This window comes from Monodelphis domestica, chromosome 4 (assembly GCF_027887165.1).
Source record: "Monodelphis domestica isolate mMonDom1 chromosome 4, mMonDom1.pri, whole genome shotgun sequence".
NCBI lineage: Eukaryota > Metazoa > Chordata > Mammalia > Didelphimorphia > Didelphidae > Monodelphis > Monodelphis domestica.
In genome coordinates, this window is record NC_077230.1 from 283,125,965 (window position 1) to 283,149,539 (window position 23,575).

Consider the following 23,575-nt stretch of genomic DNA (forward strand, 5'->3'; position numbering starts at 1 on the left):
GGCTTTAATAATCCAGGATGCATCATTCATTTCTATTCTGTCCAATAGATACATCTGGACAATTTTATAAAACAAAACAAGTGGCTTTGATGAACAGAGGTTGATACAATGAGTGACAGGAAAAGGAAAAAGAAAGTTGCTATTTTTGAAGTGGTAAACATAATTAAGAAAAGGGGAAAGAAAAGAAAACTGTTAGATGATATTTCCATCAGTGAGAAAAAAAATTAGATGCCAGTGAATGAAATTGGTTTCCTCTTTTTAAGTTTCACGCAGCATGAAAATATCCCCTTTAAAATTTCCTTTTAGCATTTCAGGAGAGAGTACAGCTCTCTCCACCTGCACCCACCCCTGCACCCCAGGTTAGTAGGAATCTGAAGTCAGGAGGCCAGGGGGTGCCAGAGGGAAGGGGATCATTTGATGCTTGGGGCACAGAAATGACAGAGTAAAAAATGAAAGTAATATAGAAGGGGTAGGTTGGCATTTATCTTTTCGTCTCTCCAGGCTCCTGTCTCTTTAATCAGCTAGCCTGATTTGCCCAGTAAATGATTCCTCAGTGTGTGTGAGTGAGTGAGAGTGTGTGTATGTGTGTGTGTGTGTGTGCGTGCGCGTGTTGTAGCTCTGTCAATCCTTGGATTAGAACCAATGATTGCAGCGTGTAGGAGGGCTGTCTGGGTCCAGATTGTACAATGTGTTTCAGTGCCAGAGTATGAGTAGAGATAATTACTGAGAAGTCACACTCTCTCACTCCCTCGGCTTTTCTTGTGTCCTTCAGCAAAACACTGGATTTAAATCTCCTTCTACGAGCGTGAGAGCAACGCAATCTGTCAGGAAAGAAAGGAAGAAAAAACCGAACCTGACAAAAAAGAAAAAAAAAAGAGGGAGGGAAACCAACATGAAAACCATCCAGGCAAAAATGCACAATTCTATCTCTTGGGCAATCTTCACTGGGCTGGCCGCTCTGTTTCTCTTTCAAGGTAAGAGGTTACTATTGATTTGCCTACAGTAGACGCAGGATTCGTGCAATGTGTTTTTCTATTATTCGCAGACTCCCCAAGTCTGTCTCTGTTGCGCGGGTTTGCAGGTGGAGAGGGGAGAGCCTTTAAACGGCATGGCTGGGGCTTAATTCTCTCTACTAGGTTCAGTAAGGATATTGATTCAGTCCTGGATTGCTATAGGAAGGGGCATGTATATGTATTTAGGAAATAATGTGTGTGCTGCCAGTGTTTGGTGTGGGGTGTGCACTGGGCTATGTGGCTATATCGTTCACAACACATACATCACACCACACCACAGCACACCACAGCACCCCGCAAATGCAAGGACCGAGTCAAAAACATAAAATCAAAGGATGCTAGGTGGCTTTTGCATGCATTATTGAGAAGAAATGGGAAGGAGAAACTTTAAATATCAGCTGGCAAACTTGAATGGCTGCTCAGAGAGGAAAACGGAGAAAATGCAGGTCCAATGTAGGCAGGATCACCATGCCTTGTGTTAGGTTTTGGTCAGCAGCCCATCATCAAGGGGATGAATCAATTTGCAGCAGCAGTGAGCAGTGATATTAGTTTGGAGGGGTTGTTGGTTTTAGAGCTGGGGGCTATTGGAGAAGGTGAGGAGCAAGAAAACACGGGAGGAAACTGGGCTGTTCAATCAGGGCAAGATTTTCAAAGTTAAAGGGCGACAGGCATTAGGTACGGAATGCTAATTCTCTGTTTATTTATCTGCTGAGAAGCAGAGCCATGGGGGCTGCAATCTAGACTGCCGGTTTCTCTCAGAATATGCTCTTTGATGTTCTCTTCGGCTCCATGCAGTGTGCAGGGCAAATTCGGAATCAGCTTCAACCTTGAATCTATTCTGGCTGCTATTTATTCTCATTCTGTCCCCACACCACGCTGCTCCCACATTTTTCATGAGCTTGCCCCCTCCTCCCCTTTTGGGCTGCTCACTCTGTAGGATTTATATTATCTTTTTTTCTAATTAAAGGCATTCAAACTCTTAGGGGTTCAGGAAAGAAACTTTGTTAGGTGGTCCTGCGGAGTTCTTCAAGAAGAGCTGGCTTCGAAAATATGTACTTGGATCAAGAAAGTTAAGAACATAGCATCATAGTTCTAGAGTTGGAAGGAACCCAAGAGGTCAACTAATCCAATCCCCTCATTTCACAGATGTTGTAACTGAGTCTCAAAGAGGTTAAGTGTCTTACCCAAGGTCACACAGGTAGTATAGTCAGCAAGGCAAAGTCAAGATTCAAACCCAGGTCTCTGGTTCCAGAAGCAGCCCTTTGATTATAAAAGATGGGCGCCTCTGAGGGGACAAATAGAGGAAATCATGTAGCCACTATCTGTCTATTTTGATACTTGTCAATTTTTTTATAATCCCTGTGATCCTCCCTTAAGTGCACTGGTGCTAATGAAGTCATAATGCAGCCCTTTCTTTGGGTTAAAGACCTTCCTTTGGGGAGAGCTGCAGTGATTGCTATTGGGATCCAAACCAAGCAAGCAGAGACACTTAGAAAGAGTTGTTTGGAAACCACTTTAGTAGAGTTAAAGAATCAAAATTGGGAGGGGGAGGGGAGAGGCCTCTGGGAGGAAGGAAAGGCTGAGTCAGTTGGTAAGGAGGTTAGTACTCATTGAACTTGGCAAAGGTGCCTCCAGCTTAGCCCATTACACTCCATTCAGGAGGTCAGGTTTAGGGATCTCTTTACTGTCCATCCCTTTAAAATTTATATGAGGCTGAAGGTGACGACTTGAATTTATATAGATATTCTTCCTCATATAATGCACACCAGGATGCATATGTAAGGGCATATCTTTGGGACTCAGAACCCTCCCCCCCCCCAATATGATCAAAGATTACTGTTTTAGGGATGATACTGGTGAAATCAAATCTGGAAGATGTTGCATCCAAGAACAGAGATCACTCTGTGCTGACAACAGAACTGAGGAGTAGGTGAAAGAAGCAACAGAGGTGAGGAGGGTGGGCTGTGGGGACTGGGAACCTACCAGCTCCCAAATTATACTTGTTTAAAGCTACTCCTTCTTCTATGCCTTAATATCAAAATAGAGAAAATGGCCAAACTTCCTGAAGCTGAGAGCCCCACTGGCAGCATGCCAGAAGCCTGGGGGCCATACTGAATTTACATATAAATTAGCATACGTGATTTTTTTATCAGAAATAAATGCAGGGAAGCATAATATTTGCTCGTACTTTGAATCTTCCTTGAATAGATGAGTAGAAAGTGCTGGTGCAAAATTTTCTCGTGTGAAAGCTCCTTTGGCTGCTTCATGTGGTATTGCTTCCACACTGATGGGGATAAGAGAGAAAAAGCATAAGGCTAGGTTTGATAGTCATATTGGTGAGAATGGAGGGGTTGGAGGAGGTCTGTGACCTCTCTCCTCCTCAAACCAATCTATCTATTCCTGCACTTCCTAAGGAATACAAGCCCTTTTGCTATCCACCTCAATCAGTTCCAGCCAGGGTCAGATGTTTCCAAAGAGAACTTGAGGCCGTCTGATTTTAAGACACGTCAACCCCCAAACCTAACTTCAGTCTGAAGCTGCAAAGGTGATGTCTGTTTTCTCTTCCACGGGAAAGAATTCAGAGTCTGCCAGCTATCTCTTATCAAAGTTACACCATTACTAGGCAGTCCAGGTCTTGCCTGCAATAATCCACTCCCATTGCATTGACCCAGTGGGGCTAGTTAGAATGCAGTGCACATTCTAAGACATTTTTCCCCTTTCCTTGGGTTTTGTTTTAAGCTGGCTCCTTCCAGAGCTGTTACTTCCTATGTTTTCTGCTTTTTGAAAAGGTGCCTGGTGCCAGTGGCAGGTTATGAGTCCTCCCTCAACTGCCCCTCCCCACTGCCTGAACCCCGATCCAGTCTAGGAGAGAGGGGTAATGTAGGAAGGAGCAAATTTCCAAAGGAATCAGCACTGATTAGAGAAGGAAAGAAAGGGGAGGGGTGATTAGCTCCCTGGGGCTCTTGCCCTAAGATGCACCAGAGGTTGATTAACAAGCTCCCTCTCTTTCTAAGGATCAGGAGCTGTCCCTTTCAGCACACCTCCTACCTCTAGCACCCACTTGAATTTGAAGGAAGTGACGGGTTGGTGGCGCTGCTTTTCTCTTTCTAGAAACCTGGGTTATTTCTTTTTTGAAGGATTATCTGTTCCTTTCAATACCTTTTGATGGGCTTGACCAGAATCTCCTTTCCTCTTCTTGGCTTTCTGTGATCTTGATGGGTGCCTCTTCTATTGGTCTGCCCAGCTGAGGCAAAAGTACAGCAGAAAGCCAACAGGACGCTGAGCTGGGCACATATGCTCCTTTTCTCCACTCCCAGGGTAAGAGGCAAAAGTCAGGCTAGAAAATGTGCCAAACTCCTGTCCCTTGAAGTAAACATTTTGAGTGAAAGTAGTAACCTGAGTTGGATCTCACCTCTGGAATCTGTGGGCATCAGGGGTAGATATAACTTAACATTTCTTTGAAAGAGACAATCAGGCTGACTCTTACTGTCTTCTTTGTGAAGAATGGCCACATTCCCAACCCTGAGTCCAAGAGAAGGTACTGGACTATATACTGTTTGTCTGGCAACAGGGCCAGAGAAACCTTGGCTGAAGTTGTCACTTAGGGTGAAGTATAGATAGTGGGGTCTGGGCATCTCTCCATGCCTTCCTGAGAAGCTTTTAGTTATGCCCTTGTCCTATACAGCCAAAGATGACAATATAAACTTCTACCTTTGTGGACAAATGTGATGGAGGATTTTCAAAGGTTCTTTCTTCACTGTAAATGAATACAATATGACTTTTAGACTTTCCAACTTCTATTTGAAGAATCTAGAACTGAAATGAATTATGTCTTTTAGGTTTGAAAAGTTTTAGATTAAAAAAAGAAGGAATCAGAAAGACTCATTCCTCATTTGTCCTTGGTTCCTGATTGATGCTGACTAGATTGCCCTGTTGGTTTCTGTTATTTGCCAGCTGACCATAGTTATGCTACTTTGTTTTAAAGATATACATCAGCATTTCCCTAAGGCATCTCTCCCATGATTTTGTCAGTGTGAATACTCCCTCAGTTGATATATAATGGAATCCTTCCACCCCGTCTCTTCCCACAAGGTTCTTGTTCATATTTCCCAATCTACCCTCCAATGAGAATCTGCTAACCGTATTAGAGTCCTTCCTTCCTCTTGATCTTTAAGCAGGAGTACTACTAAGTTACTTTTTACTTCTTTACTTCTCATTCTTAACATATAACCAGCTTACTTCCTTATCCTGCAATGTCATTCCTTGTATGTAAATTTCATTTGATAACATACTTACCTACATCTTTCTTTGGGTGATTTGTCTGAGGTCATGGGGATTTAGGGTTTAAATCTATGTAGCATTTCTAGTAGGATATCAGTGTTAAATGGAAGTTTTTGCAGCACTAAGCAGGAAAATGGAAGATGAGAATTTCTTAACCTGGGGTACATGAATTTATATTATGTACTATTTTGATAACCATATTTAAATATAATCGGCTTTCTTTGGGATCCTATGCATTTAATTTTATGCATTAAAACCATTATTTTTAAACTGCCAAAGGAGTCCATTCTACAAAATATTTTAAGAACCCTTTTTCTAGATAGTGTAACACAATGTGGTAGAAAGAAAACAGAAGCTGAGTTCAAATTCCTGGCCTGCTACTTATTTTGATGTAATACCTTTTCTGGGTTTCATTTTTATTGATTGTAAAATCAGTGGTTCAGACCTGATGATCTCTGTTATCTTCTGTCTCTATATCCATTATCCCATTAATATGATAATCATATCCTGTAGTTATATCCATTTCACTATCTGCCTGCTGAGTTTGTCTAAATACATGTATAGGTGTATTTGTATGCCTACATATACATACATTGTATATGCATGTGTTTTAGACATACATACATATATATATATATAAACACATGTATGTATGAGAGGGGAAGGAGGAGAGAGAAAGAGTGGGAGGGGAGAGAGAGATATGAAAAATAGATGAATTTCTAACTTTATAGTTTCCTACTATAGCTGTTTGTCATAGTAGTTAGGTCAATATTCTTTTTCATCCACTTAGTTTTTAAAGTTCAGATGGTTAGATCAATTGAAACTACTTCGAAAAGGCTTTGTAGTATTCAGAGGATTCATAAAGTTATTATGTCATTTTTAAACAAGATCATTTGGATATCTTCAGCATCAGTAAGGCAGCTTTCTTTTGTTTGGCTGCTGATATTCATTAAATGTTCTCTGTGCCTTTTTCCTAATCAATTTTCTAGAAAGTTCTCTATGTGAATTACAGAATCATCTCAAAAATTAGGGTAAAGCAAAACTATTTTAGATCCCTGGAGCTCTCCATTTTAAAGCTTGCCCAATTTTGATTTATACTAATCTTTATGAGATGAGAGGCAGATGGAGAGACATTTGCTTCTCATACCTCCATTTTTGCTATAGGTTGCTTGGCAGTCCTGCTAGTTACATTCCTGATGGCATAAATTCTTTGCCGAGATGAGGGTCAGTGAGCATTCTTTCAGTGCTGGTGGCCTGACTAAGGCCAGAAACTCATTGCATGCTCATTCTCCCTGGTGCCAACCTTATCTCCTGAACATATTGGCATAAGGTATGGATCAAGGTACTCTGTTGAGGAGCAGGACCCTTTCTGAATCTTGTACCAGTCATGTAGTATTGAAACAACCTCTTCCTTTATTTACAATATTTTTCCATGGTTACATGATTCATGATCTTTCCCTCCCTTCTTCCCTCCCCCCCTCCCGGAGCTGACAAGCAGTTCCACTGGGTTATACATGTATCATTGTTCAAAACCTATTTCCATATTATTCATATTTGTAATAGAGTGATCTTTTAACACCCAAACCCTAAACATATCCCCATCTAACCACATGATCGATAATATGTTTTTCTTCTACATTTCTTCTCCCACAATTCTTTCTCTGGATGTGGATAGCATTCTTTCTCATATGTTCCTTTGTATTGTCCTGGGTCATTGCATTGCTAATTGTAGAAAAGTCTATTACATTTGATTGTGCCACAATATATCTGTCTCTATGTACAGTATTCTCCTGGTTCTGCTCCTTTCACTGCATCAATTCCTGAAGGTCTTTCCATTTCACAGGGATTTCCTCCAGTTCATTATTCTTTTCAGCACAATCATATTCCATCACCATCATAGACCACAATTTGTTCAGCCATTCCCTAGTTGAAGGGCATCCCCTCATTTTCCAAATTTTTGCCACCACAAAGAGAGCAACTATGAATGTTTTTGTACAAGTATTTTCCCCTATTATCTCTTTGGGGTACAAACCCAGCAATGGAAGGGCTGGATCAAAGGGCAGGCAGTCTTTTAAAGCCCTTTGGGTATAGTTCCTAATTACTCTTCTGAATGGTTGGACCAATTCACAACTCCACCAGCAGTGTATAAGTGTCCCAATTTTGCGACATCCACACAACATTTATTACTTTTCTTGGCTGACATATTGACCAGTCTGCTATGTGTGAGGTGGTACCTCAGCCTTGTGAAACAAACACTTCTAAGGATAGAAGAGGAAACAGAAAATAGAGGAAGGACCCAACTGATATGTAGATATGACTTAGGTTTAAAAGAACTTTTGAGAATAAGATCAAATTAAGGTTGTCTTTCCATAGCACTAGGCTTAATGATTAGGACTTAGATGAAATCATTTATTTCTGACATTAGTGATGGAGACTCTATGAGTTTTTAGAAATATAGAGAAAGTATCTTCATGGGAATTAAGACCAGATTTGAGATTTGAGCCTGTCTTCTAAACCTGAGGTCCTGTAAATTTTTCCATTGGGAAAGAGGCCTCTTCTATGTGAGTTTCTGTCTCTCCACCTGCCCGCTAGGCCTCGAAGCGACTCCCCTGGGTGTTTCCAGGATTCATTAATGCATGTAATGCTCTGAACATGTGGTGCTAAGTGGAACTCCATGCTGAGAGTGGTGGTATTTATGCTGTTTACTTCCTTTCTGCTCTACTGGCTTGTTACGTGTTTACTTTATGTCGACAGTCATTTGAAATTCAATAAAACAAATTAAACATTAAAAAAATCAAAACATGCAAAAAAAGGTAACAGATGGAATACAGGTGTTGTTCTCCCTGCCCTCCCTTTCTTTCCCTCCTTTTTATCCCCACAACTCCTGGGACTACTTCCATCTTATCAGTCTTTCCTCTACCTACATATCTTAAACATTTTGAGAGACAGATAGAGAGTTGAGGAAGGAGTACTGACTGAGGATGGGTCAAAGAGGAATACAGAGCAATGTATTAACAAGGCCACCTATCTAGGAAGATATCTGCATGAATTGCAATGCAGTCTCCTAATAGTTGAAGAGAGAGGAGGATCTGGGGTAAATTTGGAAGGAGGTAAATTTTATAGGAGGAAAGACATTGAGTTAGGATAGCACAAGGTCAAAAATAAAGCCTCTCATTTGCTTTACTTATGAATATAGCTTAGAATCCTGTGAAAGGTATTGCATGGTAGATTCAAAGCTCCAAACTAAGCTTACTTTGCTTATTACTGCCTAAATTGAAAAAATGCATGTGTTCTCTCCCACTCCTCTTTCTTTCTTTTTTCTCTCTCCTTCTCTTTCTTCTTCTCTATGGGAAAAATAATTGATCAGTTGACAGATCTAGGTCAGGCTGGAAGGGCTGGTTCAGTTCCATGCTGGCTTTCCTAAGAGTGGGGGGGTGGGGGTGGGGAAGTCTGCATAGTTCATAAGGTTCCTCAGAGTGCATGGCCAAAGAGGAGAGAAACATATCCCAAAGGTTTATAGAACACTCAATCCCTCAGTAAAAATACCTAATATCAAGGAGGATTTTTGATTATTCAACTACTCTGTGTTTACAACTTTGCAATTCTCTATCTCCATTTTCATTTTTTACCTGATTTATCTTTTCCCCACTCTTCTTTATTTTCCCAACTCTCCTCATCTCTTACATATTTCCCCTTCACACATCCCTCCCTCCCTCCCTCCCTCCCTTCCTCCCTCCCTCCCTCCCTTCCTTCCTTCCTTCCTTCCTTCCTTCCTTCCTTCCTTCCTTCCTTCCTTCCTTCCCTCCTTCCCTCCTTCCCTCCTTCCTTCCTTCCTTCCTTCCTTCCTTCCTTCCTTCCTTCCTTCCTTCCTTCCATCCCTCTTTTTTTCCTTCCTTCCTTCCTTCCTTCCTTCCTTCCATCCCTCTTTTTTCCTTCCTTCCTTCCTTCCTTCCTTCCTTCCTTCTTTCCTTCCTTCCTTCCTTCCTTCCTTCCTTCCTTCCTTCCTTCTCTCCCTCCCTCCTTCCTTCTTTCCTTCCTTCCTTCCTTCCTTCCTTCCTTCCTTCCATCCCTGTTTTCTTCCTTCCTTCCTTCCTTCCTTCTTTCCTTCCTTCCTTCCTTCCTTCCTTCCTTCCTTCCTTCCTTCCTTCCTTCCTTCCTTCCTTCCTTCCTTCCTTCCTTCCTTCCTTCCTTCCTTCCCTCTTTCCTTCCTTCCTTCCTTCCTTCCTTCCTTCCTTCCTTCCTTCCTTCCTTCCTTCCTTCCTTCCTTCCTTCCTTCCTTCCTTCCTTCCCTCCTTCCTTCCTTCCCTCCTTCCCTCCTTCCTTCCTTCATCCCTCCCTCCCTCCCTCCCTCCCTCCTTCCTTCCTTCCTTCCTTCCTTCCTTCCTTCCTTCCTTCCTTCCTTCCTTCCTTCCTTCCTTCCTTCCTTCCTTTATTCCTCTCTCCCTTCCTCCTCCCTCCCTCCCTCCTTCTATTCCTCCTTCTTTCCTTCTTTCCCTCCCTGCTTTCTTCTCTCCCTCCTTCCCCTCTCTCCCTCCTTCTAAACTCCCTCCCTCCCTTTCTTCCTCTGTCCCTCCTCCTTTTCTTCTCCATACTTCCATCCCTCCCTCCCTCTCTTCTTCCTTTCTTTCTTCACCCTCTCTCCCTCATTTCTCCCTCCCTCCCTCCTTCCTTTCTCTCTCCCTCCTTCCTTCTTTCCTTCCTTCCTTCTTTCCCTGGGCTTCTTTTTCTCATCCATTTCTGAAGATCACAAAATCCCTCTCACTTAAGGTAAAATAAAAAGTCAAACCTTCTGTTTATTTGAGAGTAGGAAGACACCTGGCTAGAAGTATCCTGTAAGCCATTTGTATGCTGTGAGACAGACCAAAGAAGATCTGCATTTCCACTGGTGAAAATGGTGGTATTTCAAGGTAGACTGTCAAGCTAAAAAATCAAATATTGGAAAACACATTCCTTAGCTCTGTTACTAAGGACATTTTAGGTTACCAAATTTACTTTTTTAAAGCTCCGTTAAGTGTGTTGTCCTTTGGAGTAGCTAAGAGAATTGTCTGTTTTTTGCTTCAAATCTATAGTTAAAATCTTGCCCTTCTGTTTCTACTTAACCCTTTCCCTCCATTTCCTAAAATTCGTGCTCTGATATAATCAGATTTCCTACCTGTAAATATCCCAGCTCTGAAATCTAATACAATCCTGGATGCCTAGCCTTCACATTCCATTGCTGCTGACTATATGTTCCTTCAGTTGCCACCCTCATGAACGTACTCAAAATCACCAAGAACATGGGGAATAGGGAAGAGCCCTTAGTGTCAACATCCTTTCTCTTGTGGGTTTGCTGGTAGGGCAGCAAGAAAACCACAGGCCTGATGTCCTTGCTTTTAAAAACCACACACCTTAGCTCTTTGTTAATAATAAATCAGAGGTGATGCCTTTGCCACTCTTCATTCTCTCCTGCCAAGAAGGATCTCATGGATGTTTGATGTGCTTACAGTTGGTATGGCCGATGGTGAAAACTGTTGTAAATTAATTGGTCTCATGACCCCTTCTCCCACTGACGTTTCTTACTCTAGACATTATTTGATTCTTAGCATCACTGCCACCCCTTTCCTTTGTCTTACCATCTCCTGCATGGGCCGCCTACTAATGAGAACATACAGCATGAAGGGGTCAATGAAAAGCAAGGAAGACAGTTACAGCTTTAGACTGAGAGAGAGAGTATTCCAATATGTATCCAGTCCAGATCAGACATGTATACCAAGAGGTTGGAGAGAGGTATGTGGGTCTGGGCAAATTTCATTATTTAAGATTTTTTTTTCAAAACTATCAGCTTTATTGAAAGTCAGTTCTTCTTCCAGTGGAGGAAGTTTCCCAATTTATACTACCCACCTCTAGTTACACATCTGTAGTCTTCACTAGGGTCCTAGATTTCTGCAGTCATGTGAGTGATTCATGGAAATGATTGGGTACATTTGAGGCTTCATGTACAATGACTGATGTGTATCTTTTCCTAATCTTTCTATGCCATTGGCTCCTTGTTTAATTGTAAGTACCCCAAAATCAAATTATACCACCTTTCTTTTCATATGGATAAGTAGCTTTCTTATCTCAATGGTCTATTCCCATATCCCCTACTCCAAACAGGTATCTTTCCTCTAAAAATTGCCTTCCATTTATCATATGTGTGTATATATGGACATATTTACATATGTATATATATAATATGTATTTTATGTACAAAGTTGTTTACATGTTGCCTCTCTCATTAGAATATAAGGTCCTTGATATCAGGGACTGTCTTTGCTTTTTTTTTTTTTTTGTATCCCCAACACTTAGCACAATGCCTTGGCACCTAACTCTATGCCTTCAATTGAAGATGAACAGAATTCCTCTTTACTTTTCAACCTCTCTTCTGAAGTGAAATGTATTCTCAGGATTGTTTTCTGGTGCCACAGTATTTTTACTTCTGGAGGATTTTAACTTCCTGAGGATTCAACTCCACTTTGCTAATAGGAACACTTCTTTTTAAAAAGAAGAAAAGTGTATGTTAAATATTACTTTGTGATATTTAGTATAATCATGACAATAATGATGATGATCCTTAATATGTATTTTATTCTTTCAAAAGTAATTTAAAATATATTCTTTATTATATCTTCATTACCACTCTGTGAAGGTTTATCATCTGAGTCAGAAAGATCTAGGTTAAAATCTTATCTTTGTCATTTATTAGCTATTTGAACATAGGCAAATTATTTAACTCTCAACCTCAGTATTTATATACAGACATACATACATAAATATATATACCCACAAATATGTGTAAACATTCATGTATATGCAATGTGTGTATATCTATATTTGTGCTATCCATTCTACTTTACAGGGCTATTATGAGATTCAAAAGAAATGATTTAGGTTAAGTTCTGCATAAATGTACTTTATTATTACAAATAAACTAAGGTTGAAGTTAGATGACTTGGTTGAGACTTCAGTTATCAAGTGGCAGAACTAAATCTCAGAACTCAGGCTTTTAGGGTCAAATCCAGTCTCTTCTTACTCCTTGAAAGGTATTTTTGCTTCTGTATCCCAAAGAGATAATAAAAAGGGGGAAGGACCCACTTGAACAAAAATATTAATAGCTGCTCTTTTTGTGGAGGGAAAGAATTAGAAATTGAGTGGATGTCCATCAACAGAGGAATGACTGAATAAATTGTGGCACATATTGGTAATGGATCACTATTGTGCTGTAAGAAATGATAAGCAAAATGATTTCAGAAAAAGCTGGAAAGATCTGCAGAAACTGATGCAGAGCGAAATAAGCAGATCTGGGAGAACATTGTGCACAATAACAGCAATATTGGACAATGGTTATCTGTGAAAACTTGGCTACTCTCAGCAAAATGCAATGATTGGGGATAATTCTGAAAGACTCATGAAAGGGAATGCTACCCACCTCCAGAGAAAGAACTGGAGTCCTCTGTCATAATAATGTATTTTTGGTTTTATTTTGGGGTTTTGGTTATGTATGACTTTGCTCTTACAACAATGACCAATATGGACATCTGTTTTGCATGACAATAAAAACTGAAAGAAAAAGGAAAGCTATCTCTTCTCATTGCAATCCCAGCCTGCAGCTACTTTGCAGTTAAAGAATGATAATAAGAAGGTAGACACATGTGTAAAAATTATAGATGGACATAAGCACATGAAAGTAGAAGTTAAGGATCAATGTTACTTGTGCCAAATAAAGTATAATTCAGAGAGGATGATTTCTTCATATGCTATGTCTATTTCCTTCCTTTTTACTTACTTTTAGTTTTTTCTTCCTTTACTTTCTTAACTCATTTCTCCTATCTTTTTTCCCCTTAGCTCATTTTCCCATATTTTATTTAATCTTCTTCCTCTTCACATTAAGGATAACTGGGGCTAAGAACATGACCGAAGTCTTGTACTCATAGAAGTCTTGATTTCAGCCAGAGGAATATTTAGTTCATATCTGATCAATCTAAGCATTTCCTGGAGAAAATAGGAGTTTAGGAGTTTGAATGAAAGAAGAGAATCTGTGTGGAGGAGGTATAGTGGAAGTGTGTTCAGAGTCGTATCACACAGCTTTGGAGGAGTTCAATTTACAAGTTCCCAAATTGCTTATTTCCCTACCACCCCAACTTCCCAGGGGCTGGTTATTGAGCAGCATTGCTTCCACTTCTTTTAACCTCTTGGGCAATAAAGATTCCACACTCAGAACTTCTATGGCAATTTTGTCGCTAATGTGCTCTGCAGGAGTGATGCTGGCTCGCCTCTCCTGGAGCTGGTTCAGTTCCTGCAGTGCATGCAGGAGCAAAAACTTGTTTGTTTTTTTGATAGAGTCAGCAGATCCAAAAAGCACATGGAGAGTGGAGCTGTTGTGTAGACATATACCATAGTTAGTCACTTGTTACTCCAATTAAACAACCCTGCCTTCCAAAAGAGTTCAGGCTGCTGAATCCATGATTGCTGCACAGAGCCTGAAGAGAATATAGTATTTGTGACTATTGTGGGGAGATTATTTTTTTAAAATAGGCATTAACTGGTGCAACTTTAAGCATGGCAATTCTGGCCACAAATGAAGTTGCATGTTCTTTGTGGATGACTATGGAAGTCAAAAGGGTGCAATGTGTTCAGGAAGAGCTGAACCTAAGAAGAGAGAATGTCCCTGGAAGGGATTTCTTTTATCCTTGAGCAAACAAGAATCTAGTCTCTCTCATCTGCTTGTTATGCCAGTCCCTTCTTTTCCTTTCTTCAACAAAGCTTTCTACTAGACTAATTGCTTCATCTCTGAAATTCAGGAATGAACACCTAACTCAGAAACACAAAAGACCTTATAGTTCCCTAATTCTTTGGAAGGTTGGAGTGTCTTTACTTGGGAAAGTTGTTATTTGGTTAATTCTGATCAAAGAACTTTTGGCATGCTAACTAGTTATGGGATCATAGAGTTGAAGGGGACCTTACAGGATATCATACTTCTTCATTTTACAATAAGAAAAGGGAGGCTGAAGTGACCTCTCCCTTCCAGCTAAACATACCAAGGTTTTCTATATTTCTCTAATGGATATTTTAATTTTTTAAAGACTGTTTCCCCTTGACATGCATATTGAAGTTCAGAGACCTGCTCCCATTATTAATGGTCAGGGAGCTTTGACCTGCTCTATTTCCAACCGGAGCAAGTTCACCTCTTCTTAAACAACCTAATAGTTGTCTATTCTGAGATGTTCACTAGGGTGACCCCCAACTTAAAGAGAGTCTCAAATCAACTTACCCCCACTTAACTTAGTCCAGAACTTCAGAACTCCAAAATTCAAGAGATCTGTTAGCCTCAGCCTACTCAGTAACTAGGATTATAGGGATGAGTTATCATGATCATCATAGTTGATTTCTTGAAAGGATAGATCATCACTTTTATCTACATCAGAGAATAAAAAAATCTCAGGTATGGAAGGATATCAGATTCTTCATGCCCAAATGATACCTGAATACTTATCCCCTTGCTCATTTACACTCCATGCTCAGCTCAAATATCACATCCTATATAAAACCTGGTACACCCAGCTGCTAGAGCCTTCCCTTACAAATGACTGAATTTATTTTTGTTTGTATATGTATATATAAAACACATATATATATATATGTTTACACAGATTTATGTACAAACATACAGTATCAAAAGTATATTACTATCCACATGTGTATATATGTATAGATATATGCATGTTTCTGTATATATGTACAAATATACACACACTCATGTATATTATATATGTACTATACAGATATACACATATAATTTTGGGGTACCTGTTATCTCCCCCAGCAGACTATAAGCTCCTTGAGTGCAGGGATTGTTTCATTTTTGTCTTCATATTTCTATAGCCTAGGATGATGCCAGAATGGAATAGGTATTTAATAAATATTGATTGATTGATTGATTGATTAATAGATTCCCAGCATTTTGCCATCGAGTTTTAGCTTGCAGATCTCCAGAAATAACCTAGTCCCTCCCAAAGTATCACTCTACCATGTGAGATACCTTTGACTGTTAAGAAAATTCTCCTTACTTTCAGCCTAAATATGTTTACTTACAACTTTTACCCAATTACTCTTTAGTTTAAAGAGGATAGTTCTGAACCTGCTTACAAATAATTGCCCTTCAAAAACTTAGACAGCTATGATATTCCTCTTAAGTCTTCCCTTATCCAAGATGAATATCCTCAATTCTTTCATCCAGTCTTCATATAGTCAGCTGTCAAGGCCCTTCACTATCCTCGTTGCCCTTCTCTGGAACTCTGGATGACTTATATGAATGTCCTTTATAAAATGTGTTGTCCATAACCACACATAATAATCTTGGTGGCTTCAGACCAGAGAAGAGTATAATCAGATTATCACCTTATTCATCCTGGACATTATTCTTCTTGGTGCATTTTAAAATTAAATTAGCTGGAGTGAACTTTGGAGCTATTGATGACTCTTCTTTCCCTCATCTCTTACTTTTAGTCAGTCATTTATTCTGTGTATTCCTTCTTTGGAAAGGATTCCCAAATCCATATTTGTAAATTTAACCTCTCTTGCATGACAGTATTACACTGCCAGCCTTTTATTAGATAGAACAAGGGAATATCTTATTGTCATAACAAGCTGTATATATCTGAAAGAAAACTGACCATCTTTCTTCCAGCCTAAAATAGTAGGGAGAGAGTCAAAAATACTGGGTTTAAATCCTACCTCTGATACTTACTAGAATGTAACCATAGCCAAATCACTTAACCTCTATATGCCTCAGTTTTCTCATCTGTAAAAGGGGATAATAATACCTGTAATCTTTAGTATTGAAGTCTGTCATCAGGCTCAAATGGGATTATATATGTTTACAATCTTTAAAGTGTTGTAGCAGTGCTAGTTATGCTCTCAAATCCCCCCATTGCCGTTTAAGGTGCTACCATTAATTATGTAGTTAAAAAGTTGTTAGGTTACCTTTGAATTATTCTTAACTCTTTCCTGGTCCTCACTCCCACAATCCACACAACTAATCAACTGCTAAGTCCTGTGATTTCTACATACACAAAATCTGTCCCATCTATCCCCTTCTTTCTATTCTATAGTCTGGGTTATTCTGGTAAATGTTTAACAACCAGCTCTCTGGGGGGAGTGGGAGGGAGGAAACATATGTGTGTATATACATGAAATTCAAATTTAGTCTGCTTTGTTAACATTTTCTCCATTACTTTCTTAAGTCTCAACAAAACAATATATAAAGCCTTGATTTGGAGTGTTTGGCAATTTTCAAAGTGCAAATGTTCACAGCAAAAACCGAAAGATCAGCTCTAGAGACAGAGCTGGCTCCAGCACACCCCTGATTATATTAAACACTGTAGTCTAGGCCCCCATACTCTCTGATCTGATTGATAGTTTAAAGCTTCCAAATTAGTCTTTCTGTCTCCAGCTCCACTTTCAAATCATTATACTTTGCAATACTTTCATATATTGGCCATCAATTTAATGTGTGTACCCCCTCCAACAGTACAAATCACAGTTGATCCCCCTCCAACAGTACAAATCACAGTTCATCAATAACTTCTCGTTGTTTGGTGCTTTTGTTCACAACTCTTCCCATAAATCCTTAATGGAAAAGTGGAGTAAAATTAAAGGTCTGGGGGAGTCTTTCTCTAGATATCTTGAAATTTTAAATCTATGATATGGTAGATTCTTAATTGATGACTGGTTCATCTTATTTTCCAATAAAATATGTCTTAGTGACATCTTTTTTACATTAAATTTATTCATTTGTTTACATTAAAATTACCAGGCAACTCCCTCCCTCTCCTTCCTATAGCAGAGAAGGAATCATCTGACAAAAAGAGATATTTATGCTACTTTTTTGTATTTTTTCATTAATTTTGTGTTGTATTCCAAAAGTTTTACAATAGTTTTGAGGTTTTGTGACACTCTCTATGTTTCAGACCACACATTCACAATGCATCTTTCTCTGTTGCCCAGGCATAGCAAATTCTTTAGAGAATATGGGGGACCATGTTCAGCCATATAGCATCCTGAGAAGAATATTGCTAAAATGGTAGATCTTTTTTTAAGGAAGAAATTCACACTCATTAAAAATACTACCATTTCCAAGTATAGAGGCAGTGTGATATAGTCAAAAGAATTTGGGTTTGGGGTCAAGTTATAGCCTTAGTTTGAATTCTGGTTCTTCTGCTTACTACTTTTGTGATCTTGTACATGTTATTTAATGGTACTCAGCCCCAGTTTCCTCAGTTAGAAGGTTAAATTAGAAAACCTCAAAGGTCCCTTCTAGCATGATAACTTTTTTTTTGGACTTATGATAAAAGTGGCATTCCTCAGAGCACAGATCTGACCATATCATCCCTCTACCAAAAAGCCTGGCATTTGAGAATCTATAACCTGCCTTCCATATATCCTGATAGCCTCATCTCACATTATTCTCTTCCATAAATTCTTTATTGTAGCCAAACTGAGTTAATAGGTGTTCCTTGTACCTGTCATTTGATCACTTCATATATATGTAAAAATTCCCTCCTAGACCGGAATATACATTCCTATCTATACTTTTCAGTAGACTTATTTTCCTACAAGGTTCATTTCAAGGGCCATTCCCTGTAAGATAGGTTTCTTGACACTCTCTTTCCTTCATTTGTTAATGCTTTCTTATTGCTTTTACATTGTATTTACCCATCTTACTATATGCTATATCTATACTCAGTGCTAAAAAAAAAATAAGTTCCTTGATGACAGAATTTTTAACTTTGTATCCTGAGTACTTTGCATAGTATTAGATTCTTAAAATGTATCTTGAATAGAATGTCTCTTACATTTGCCAAATTCTTTTCCATTCCTCTCCAAAACCAATCTACTCTTCTATTTCTTCTCATGAGAGTGTTAAAAAGGTATCATAACTGATCTCCATGTCGCCAGCCCCCCTCTTCTTCAATCCATCTAGAACAACCCTAATTAAGTGATCTAATCATGTCAGCCCCCATTCAACAACTGTTAATAGTTCTCTTGCAATAAACTGAAGTCAACTTTTTTAGCCTATCATCTGAGACAATTCCTCATCTGGTCTCCAGCTCTTCAACTTGATATTTCATTACTCCATGATATGCACCCTCCATTCCAGCAAAATTTGGTCTATTTTGAATGTGCAGTGTCTATAACAGTGCCTTAACCCTTTCTCAGAATATTTCCACTGCCTACAAAGCCTCTCCCCAAAATAATTTCCTTTGATCTGATCAGCACCACTGTCCTACTTCTTCAAGGTCCACCATGATTCCTACTTCCTCTGTGATCCCTTCTACTCTTTATATTTGTCTGGTGGATATAGGTGGAGAAGCAGACTATGAACCCTTCAAAGGACCCCAGACAGTAGTGGTTTCCTCTGGACTTTTATAGAATGTACTGTTTATATTGTCCATTTATTACTTAAAATACATGGCCAGTAATTCTTTTCCATTTTTTTTATAGAGCTGTCCTATCTCCCCAAAAAGACTTTAGATTCCCTTAGGATAGATATAGTACTATAATTATCACCATCCCCAGCACACAGAATTTTTTAATTGCACAATATTTAATGAATAATACTTTGACACCACTTGAATTCTCTCTGATTCCTAAAAAAAATCCCTTTTTATGACCTTTGGTTACAAAGTGAGTGTTCTAGACTTTGACAAAATCATAGTAAATATCACATAAACCTAGAAACTGTCCTATGAAATCATCCTGACCGAAAACCAGTGTTTGCCTATCTTATTCATTAAACTACATTTTGTAAAATCATGTCCTGCTTTGCTTTCATCTCATGAAAAATTAAACCAGATTTAGTTTTTTGTATTGCCTTATGATGATCCCTTTTTTAAAAAAAATCCCTTATCTTCTGTCTTAGTAATACTCTAAGATGGGGTAGGGGCTAAGCAAATGAGGTTACATAACTTGCCCAGGGTCACATAGCTAGGAAGTGTCTAAGGCCAGGTCCTCCGAAGTCCAGACCTGGTACTTTATTTTATTTTTTTATTTAGAATATTTTTGCATGATTACATGATTCATGATTCCCCCCAACCCTTGCTCCTTGCTCATGGACCTGACAAGCAATTCCACTGAGTTATATACATGTATCATTGTTAAAAAACTATTTCCATGTTATTCATATTTACAACTCAGTGATCTTTTAACATCAAAACCCCAATAATACCTTCATTGAACTATGTGATCGAGCATATGTTTTTCTTCTTTGTTTCTGCTCCCACAGTTCTTTCTCTGGATGTGAATAGTTTTATTTTTCATAAATTATTCTGGATTGTCCTGAGTCATTGCATTGCTGCTAGTAGAGAAGTCCATTACATTCTATTGTGCCATAATGTATCAGCCTCTGTGTATAATGTTCTCTTGGTTCTGCTTGTTTCACTCTGCATCAATTCCTGGAGGTCTTTCCACTTCACATGGAATTCCTTGAGTTCATCATTTCTTTCAGCACAATAGTATTTCATCACCATCTGAAACAACAATTTCTTCTGCCATTCCCCAATCAATGGATACTCCAACATTTTCCAATTTTTTTGCCACTACAAAAAGTGCAGTTATAAATATTTTTGTACAAATATTTTTCCTTATTATATCTTTTGGGTTCAAACCCAACAGGTGTAGGACTGGATCAAAGGGCAGGCATTTTTTAAAGTCCTTTGTGCATAATTCCAAATTGCCCTCCAGAATGGCTATATTAATTCACAACTCTACCAGTAATGCATTAGTGTCCTGATTTTGCCACAAACCCTCTAAAATGTATCACTTTCCTTTGCTGCCATATTGGCCAGTCTGCTAGGTGTGAGGTGGCACCTCTCAGTTGTTTTGATTTGTGTTTCTCTATTTATGAGAGATTTAGAACACTTTTTCATATGCTTATTGATAGTTTTGATTTCTTTATCTGAAAACTGACCATTCATGTACCTTACTCATTTATCAATTGGGGAAATGGCTTGATTTTTTGTACAACTGACTTAGTTCTTTATATATTGGGGAAATTAAACCTATGTCTGAGAGTTTTGTTATAAAAATGTTCTCTCAATTTATTGCTTTCCTTTCAGTTTTGGTTGCATTGGTTTTGTTTGTAATTTGATACAATAAAAGTCATTCATTTTATATTTTTAATGTTCTCCATCTCATGTTTGGTCTTCAATTTCTTCCTTTTCCACAGATCTGACAGGTATATTATTTTATGTTGATATAATTTAATTATAGTTTCCTTCTTTATATTTAAGTCATTTACCTATTTTTAATTTATCTTGTTGTAAGTTGTAAGATGTTTATCTAAATCTAATTTTGCCCATACTGTTTTCCAATTTTCCCAGCAGTTTTTGTCAAATAGTTAATTCTTGACCCCAAAACGGGATTATTTAGGTTTATCAAAAATTAGCTTTCTGAGGTCATTTACCCATTGATCCACCCTTCTGTCTCTGAGCTAGTACCATATTGTTTTGATGATGACTGTTTTATAGTACAGTTTAAGATCTGGTACTTGCTAGGTCCACATCCTTCACTTTTTTCTTTATTATCTCCTTTGATATTCTTGATTCTTGATCTTTTGTTCTTCCAGATGAACTTTGTTATAGTTTTTTCTAATTCTGTAAAAAAAGTTTTTCAGTGGTTTGATAGGTATGGCACTGAATAAGTTGATTAATTTGGAGAAGATTGGCATTTGTTTTTTAGGTTAGCTCATCCTACCCATGAACAGTTAATGTTTTTCCAGTTATTTAGATCTAGTTTTAATTGTGTAAAAAGTGTCTTGTAGTTGTGTTCATATATTTCTTGTGTTTTTCTTGTTAGATAAATTCCTAAATATTTTATATTGTTGAGTAATTTTAATTGAAGTTTCTCTTTCTAACTCCTGCTGAAGAATTTTGTTGGAAATATATAGAAATGCTGATGATTTATGTGGGTTTACTTTTTACCCTGCAACTTTTCTGAAGTTGTTAATTATTTCCCCTAGTCTTTTAGTTAATTGTCTAGGATTTGTATATCATCATTTCATCTGCAAAAAAGTGGTAATTTAGTTTCCTCATCACCTACTTTGATTCCCTTCAATTTCTTTTTCTTCTCTAATTGTTACTGCTAGCATTTCTAGTACAATATTAAATTACAGAGGTGATAATAAGCATCCTTGCTTCATTCTTGATCTTATTGGGAAGGCTTCTAACTTGTCCCTACTGCAGATAATACTTGCTGATGGTTTAAAATATATACTGTTTATCATTTTGAGGAATGGTCCTTCTATTCCTATGCTTTCTAGTGTTTTTAATAGGAATGGGTATTGTATTTTGTCAAAGGCTTTTTCTGCATCTATTGACATAGTCATGTGGTATCTTTTGGTTTGATATTTGATATAGTCAATTACATGGATTATTTTCCTAATATTAAACAATCCTTCCATTCTTGGTATAAATCCCACCTGGTCATAGTGGATAATCCTAATGATAACTTCCTATTGTGTTTTTGCTAGTATTTTATTTAAGATTTTTGCATCTATATTCATTAAGGAGATCAGTCTATAGTTTTCTTTCTCAATTTTTGGTCTGCCTGTTTTTGAAATCAATACCATATTTGTGACATAAAAAGAATTAGGTAAGATTCCTTCTTTGCTAATTTTGTAAAATAATTTGTATAATACTGAGATTAGTTTTTCTTTAAATGTTTGATAGAATTCACTTGTAAATCCATCTGGCCCTGGGGGTTTTATGTTAGGAAGTTCCTTGATGTTTCAAGTTCAATTTCTTATTCTGAGATGGGATTATTTAAATATTCTATTTCCTCTTTTCTTAATCTAGGCAACTTATATTTTTGTACATATTCAACAATTTCACCTAGATTGTCATATTTATTGCCATATAATTGGGCAAAATAGTTCTTAATATTTACCTTAATTTCCTCTTCATTAGAGATAAGATCACTCTTTTTATCTTTCATAGTATTAATTTGATTATCTTCTTTCTTTTTTATTAGATTAATCAGCACTTTATCTATTTAATTTGTTTTTTCAAAGTACCAGCTCCTGATCTTATTTATTAGTTCAATAGTTTTCCTTTAATTTTTAGAATTTAGAATTTAGTTTTTGTCTGGAATTTTTTAATTGTTATTTTTAAATTTTTTTTAAGTTGAAAACCCAATTCATTGATCTCTTCCCTCTCAATTTTCTTGCCATAGGCACTCAGAGATATAAAATTTTCCCTGAGTACTGCTTTGGCTGTATCCCATAGGTTTTGGTATCACATCTATTCATTATCATTCTCTTTAATGAAGTCCATAATTGTTTCTTTGATTTCTTTTTTGACTTATCACTTTTGAAGAATTAGATTATTTAGTTTCAAATTAATTTTAAATTTGCCTTTCCATGGACCCTTGTTAGGTATAATTTTCATTGCATTATGATCTGAGAAAGTTATATTTATTATTTCTGCTTTTTTGCATTTATTAGCAATGTTTCTATGCCCTAGTACTTGGTTGATCTTTGTATATGTACGATATACTGCTGAGAAGAAGGTATATTCCTTTTTATTCCTATTCAGTTTTCTCCAGATATCTATTAATTCTATTTTCTAGCATTTCCTTCACTTCTCTTACTTCTTTCTCATTTATTTGTTGTTTCAATTTATCTAGTTCTTAAAAGGGAAGGTTGAGATCCTGTCCTAATATGGTCATGATATCTATTTCCTTTAATTTTTCCTTTAGAAATCTAGATGCTATGCCATTTGGGGCATAAATGTTTAGTAATGATATTACTTCATTATTTATAGTTCTCCTTTAGCATAATATAATTTCCTTAATCCTCTCTTTTAATCATATCAATTTCTACTATAGCTTTGTCTTGTTTCATTATTGCTGCTCCTGGTTTGTTTGTTGTTTTTTTTTTTACTTTAGATAACACATAATAAATTCTGCTCCAGCCTTTTACATTGAATCTGAGTGTGTCACCCTGTCTCAAATGTGTTTCTTGTAAACAACACATAGTAGGAATCCGGTTTTTAATCCACTCTGCTATCTGCTTCTGTTTAATGGGTGTGTTCATCCCATTCAAATTCAGCATTATGATTGCTAACTGTATATTGCCCTCCATCATATTATCCATTTTAAATCCTGCTCTATTCCCTTTCTCTGTTTTTTTTTCTCACCAGTGTCTTGCTTTTTGTGACCTCCCCACTTTCCCCTTCCTCCAGTTACCTCCCTCTTCCCTTGTCTTA

At 37.7% G+C, this 23,575-nt stretch overlaps 1 protein-coding gene across 4 annotated transcripts in view; it reads left to right on the forward strand.

The window, feature by feature from the left end:
- The first annotated feature begins 547 nt into the window (after positions 1-547).
- The window catches only part of NTM (neurotrimin), a 1,347,813-nt gene continuing 1,324,785 nt past the window's right edge, over positions 548-23,575 (forward strand). For 3 of the 4 annotated variants that reach the window (XM_056825118.1, XM_056825121.1, XM_056825123.1), the window contains exon 1: positions 550-974. In XM_056825118.1, the coding sequence (XP_056681096.1) occupies positions 893-974 (82 nt within the window). In that variant the 5' untranslated portion in view covers positions 550-892. Of the gene's footprint in view, positions 975-23,575 lie in introns of all 4 variants that reach the window. The other variant, XM_056825120.1, reaches the window with a different exon arrangement.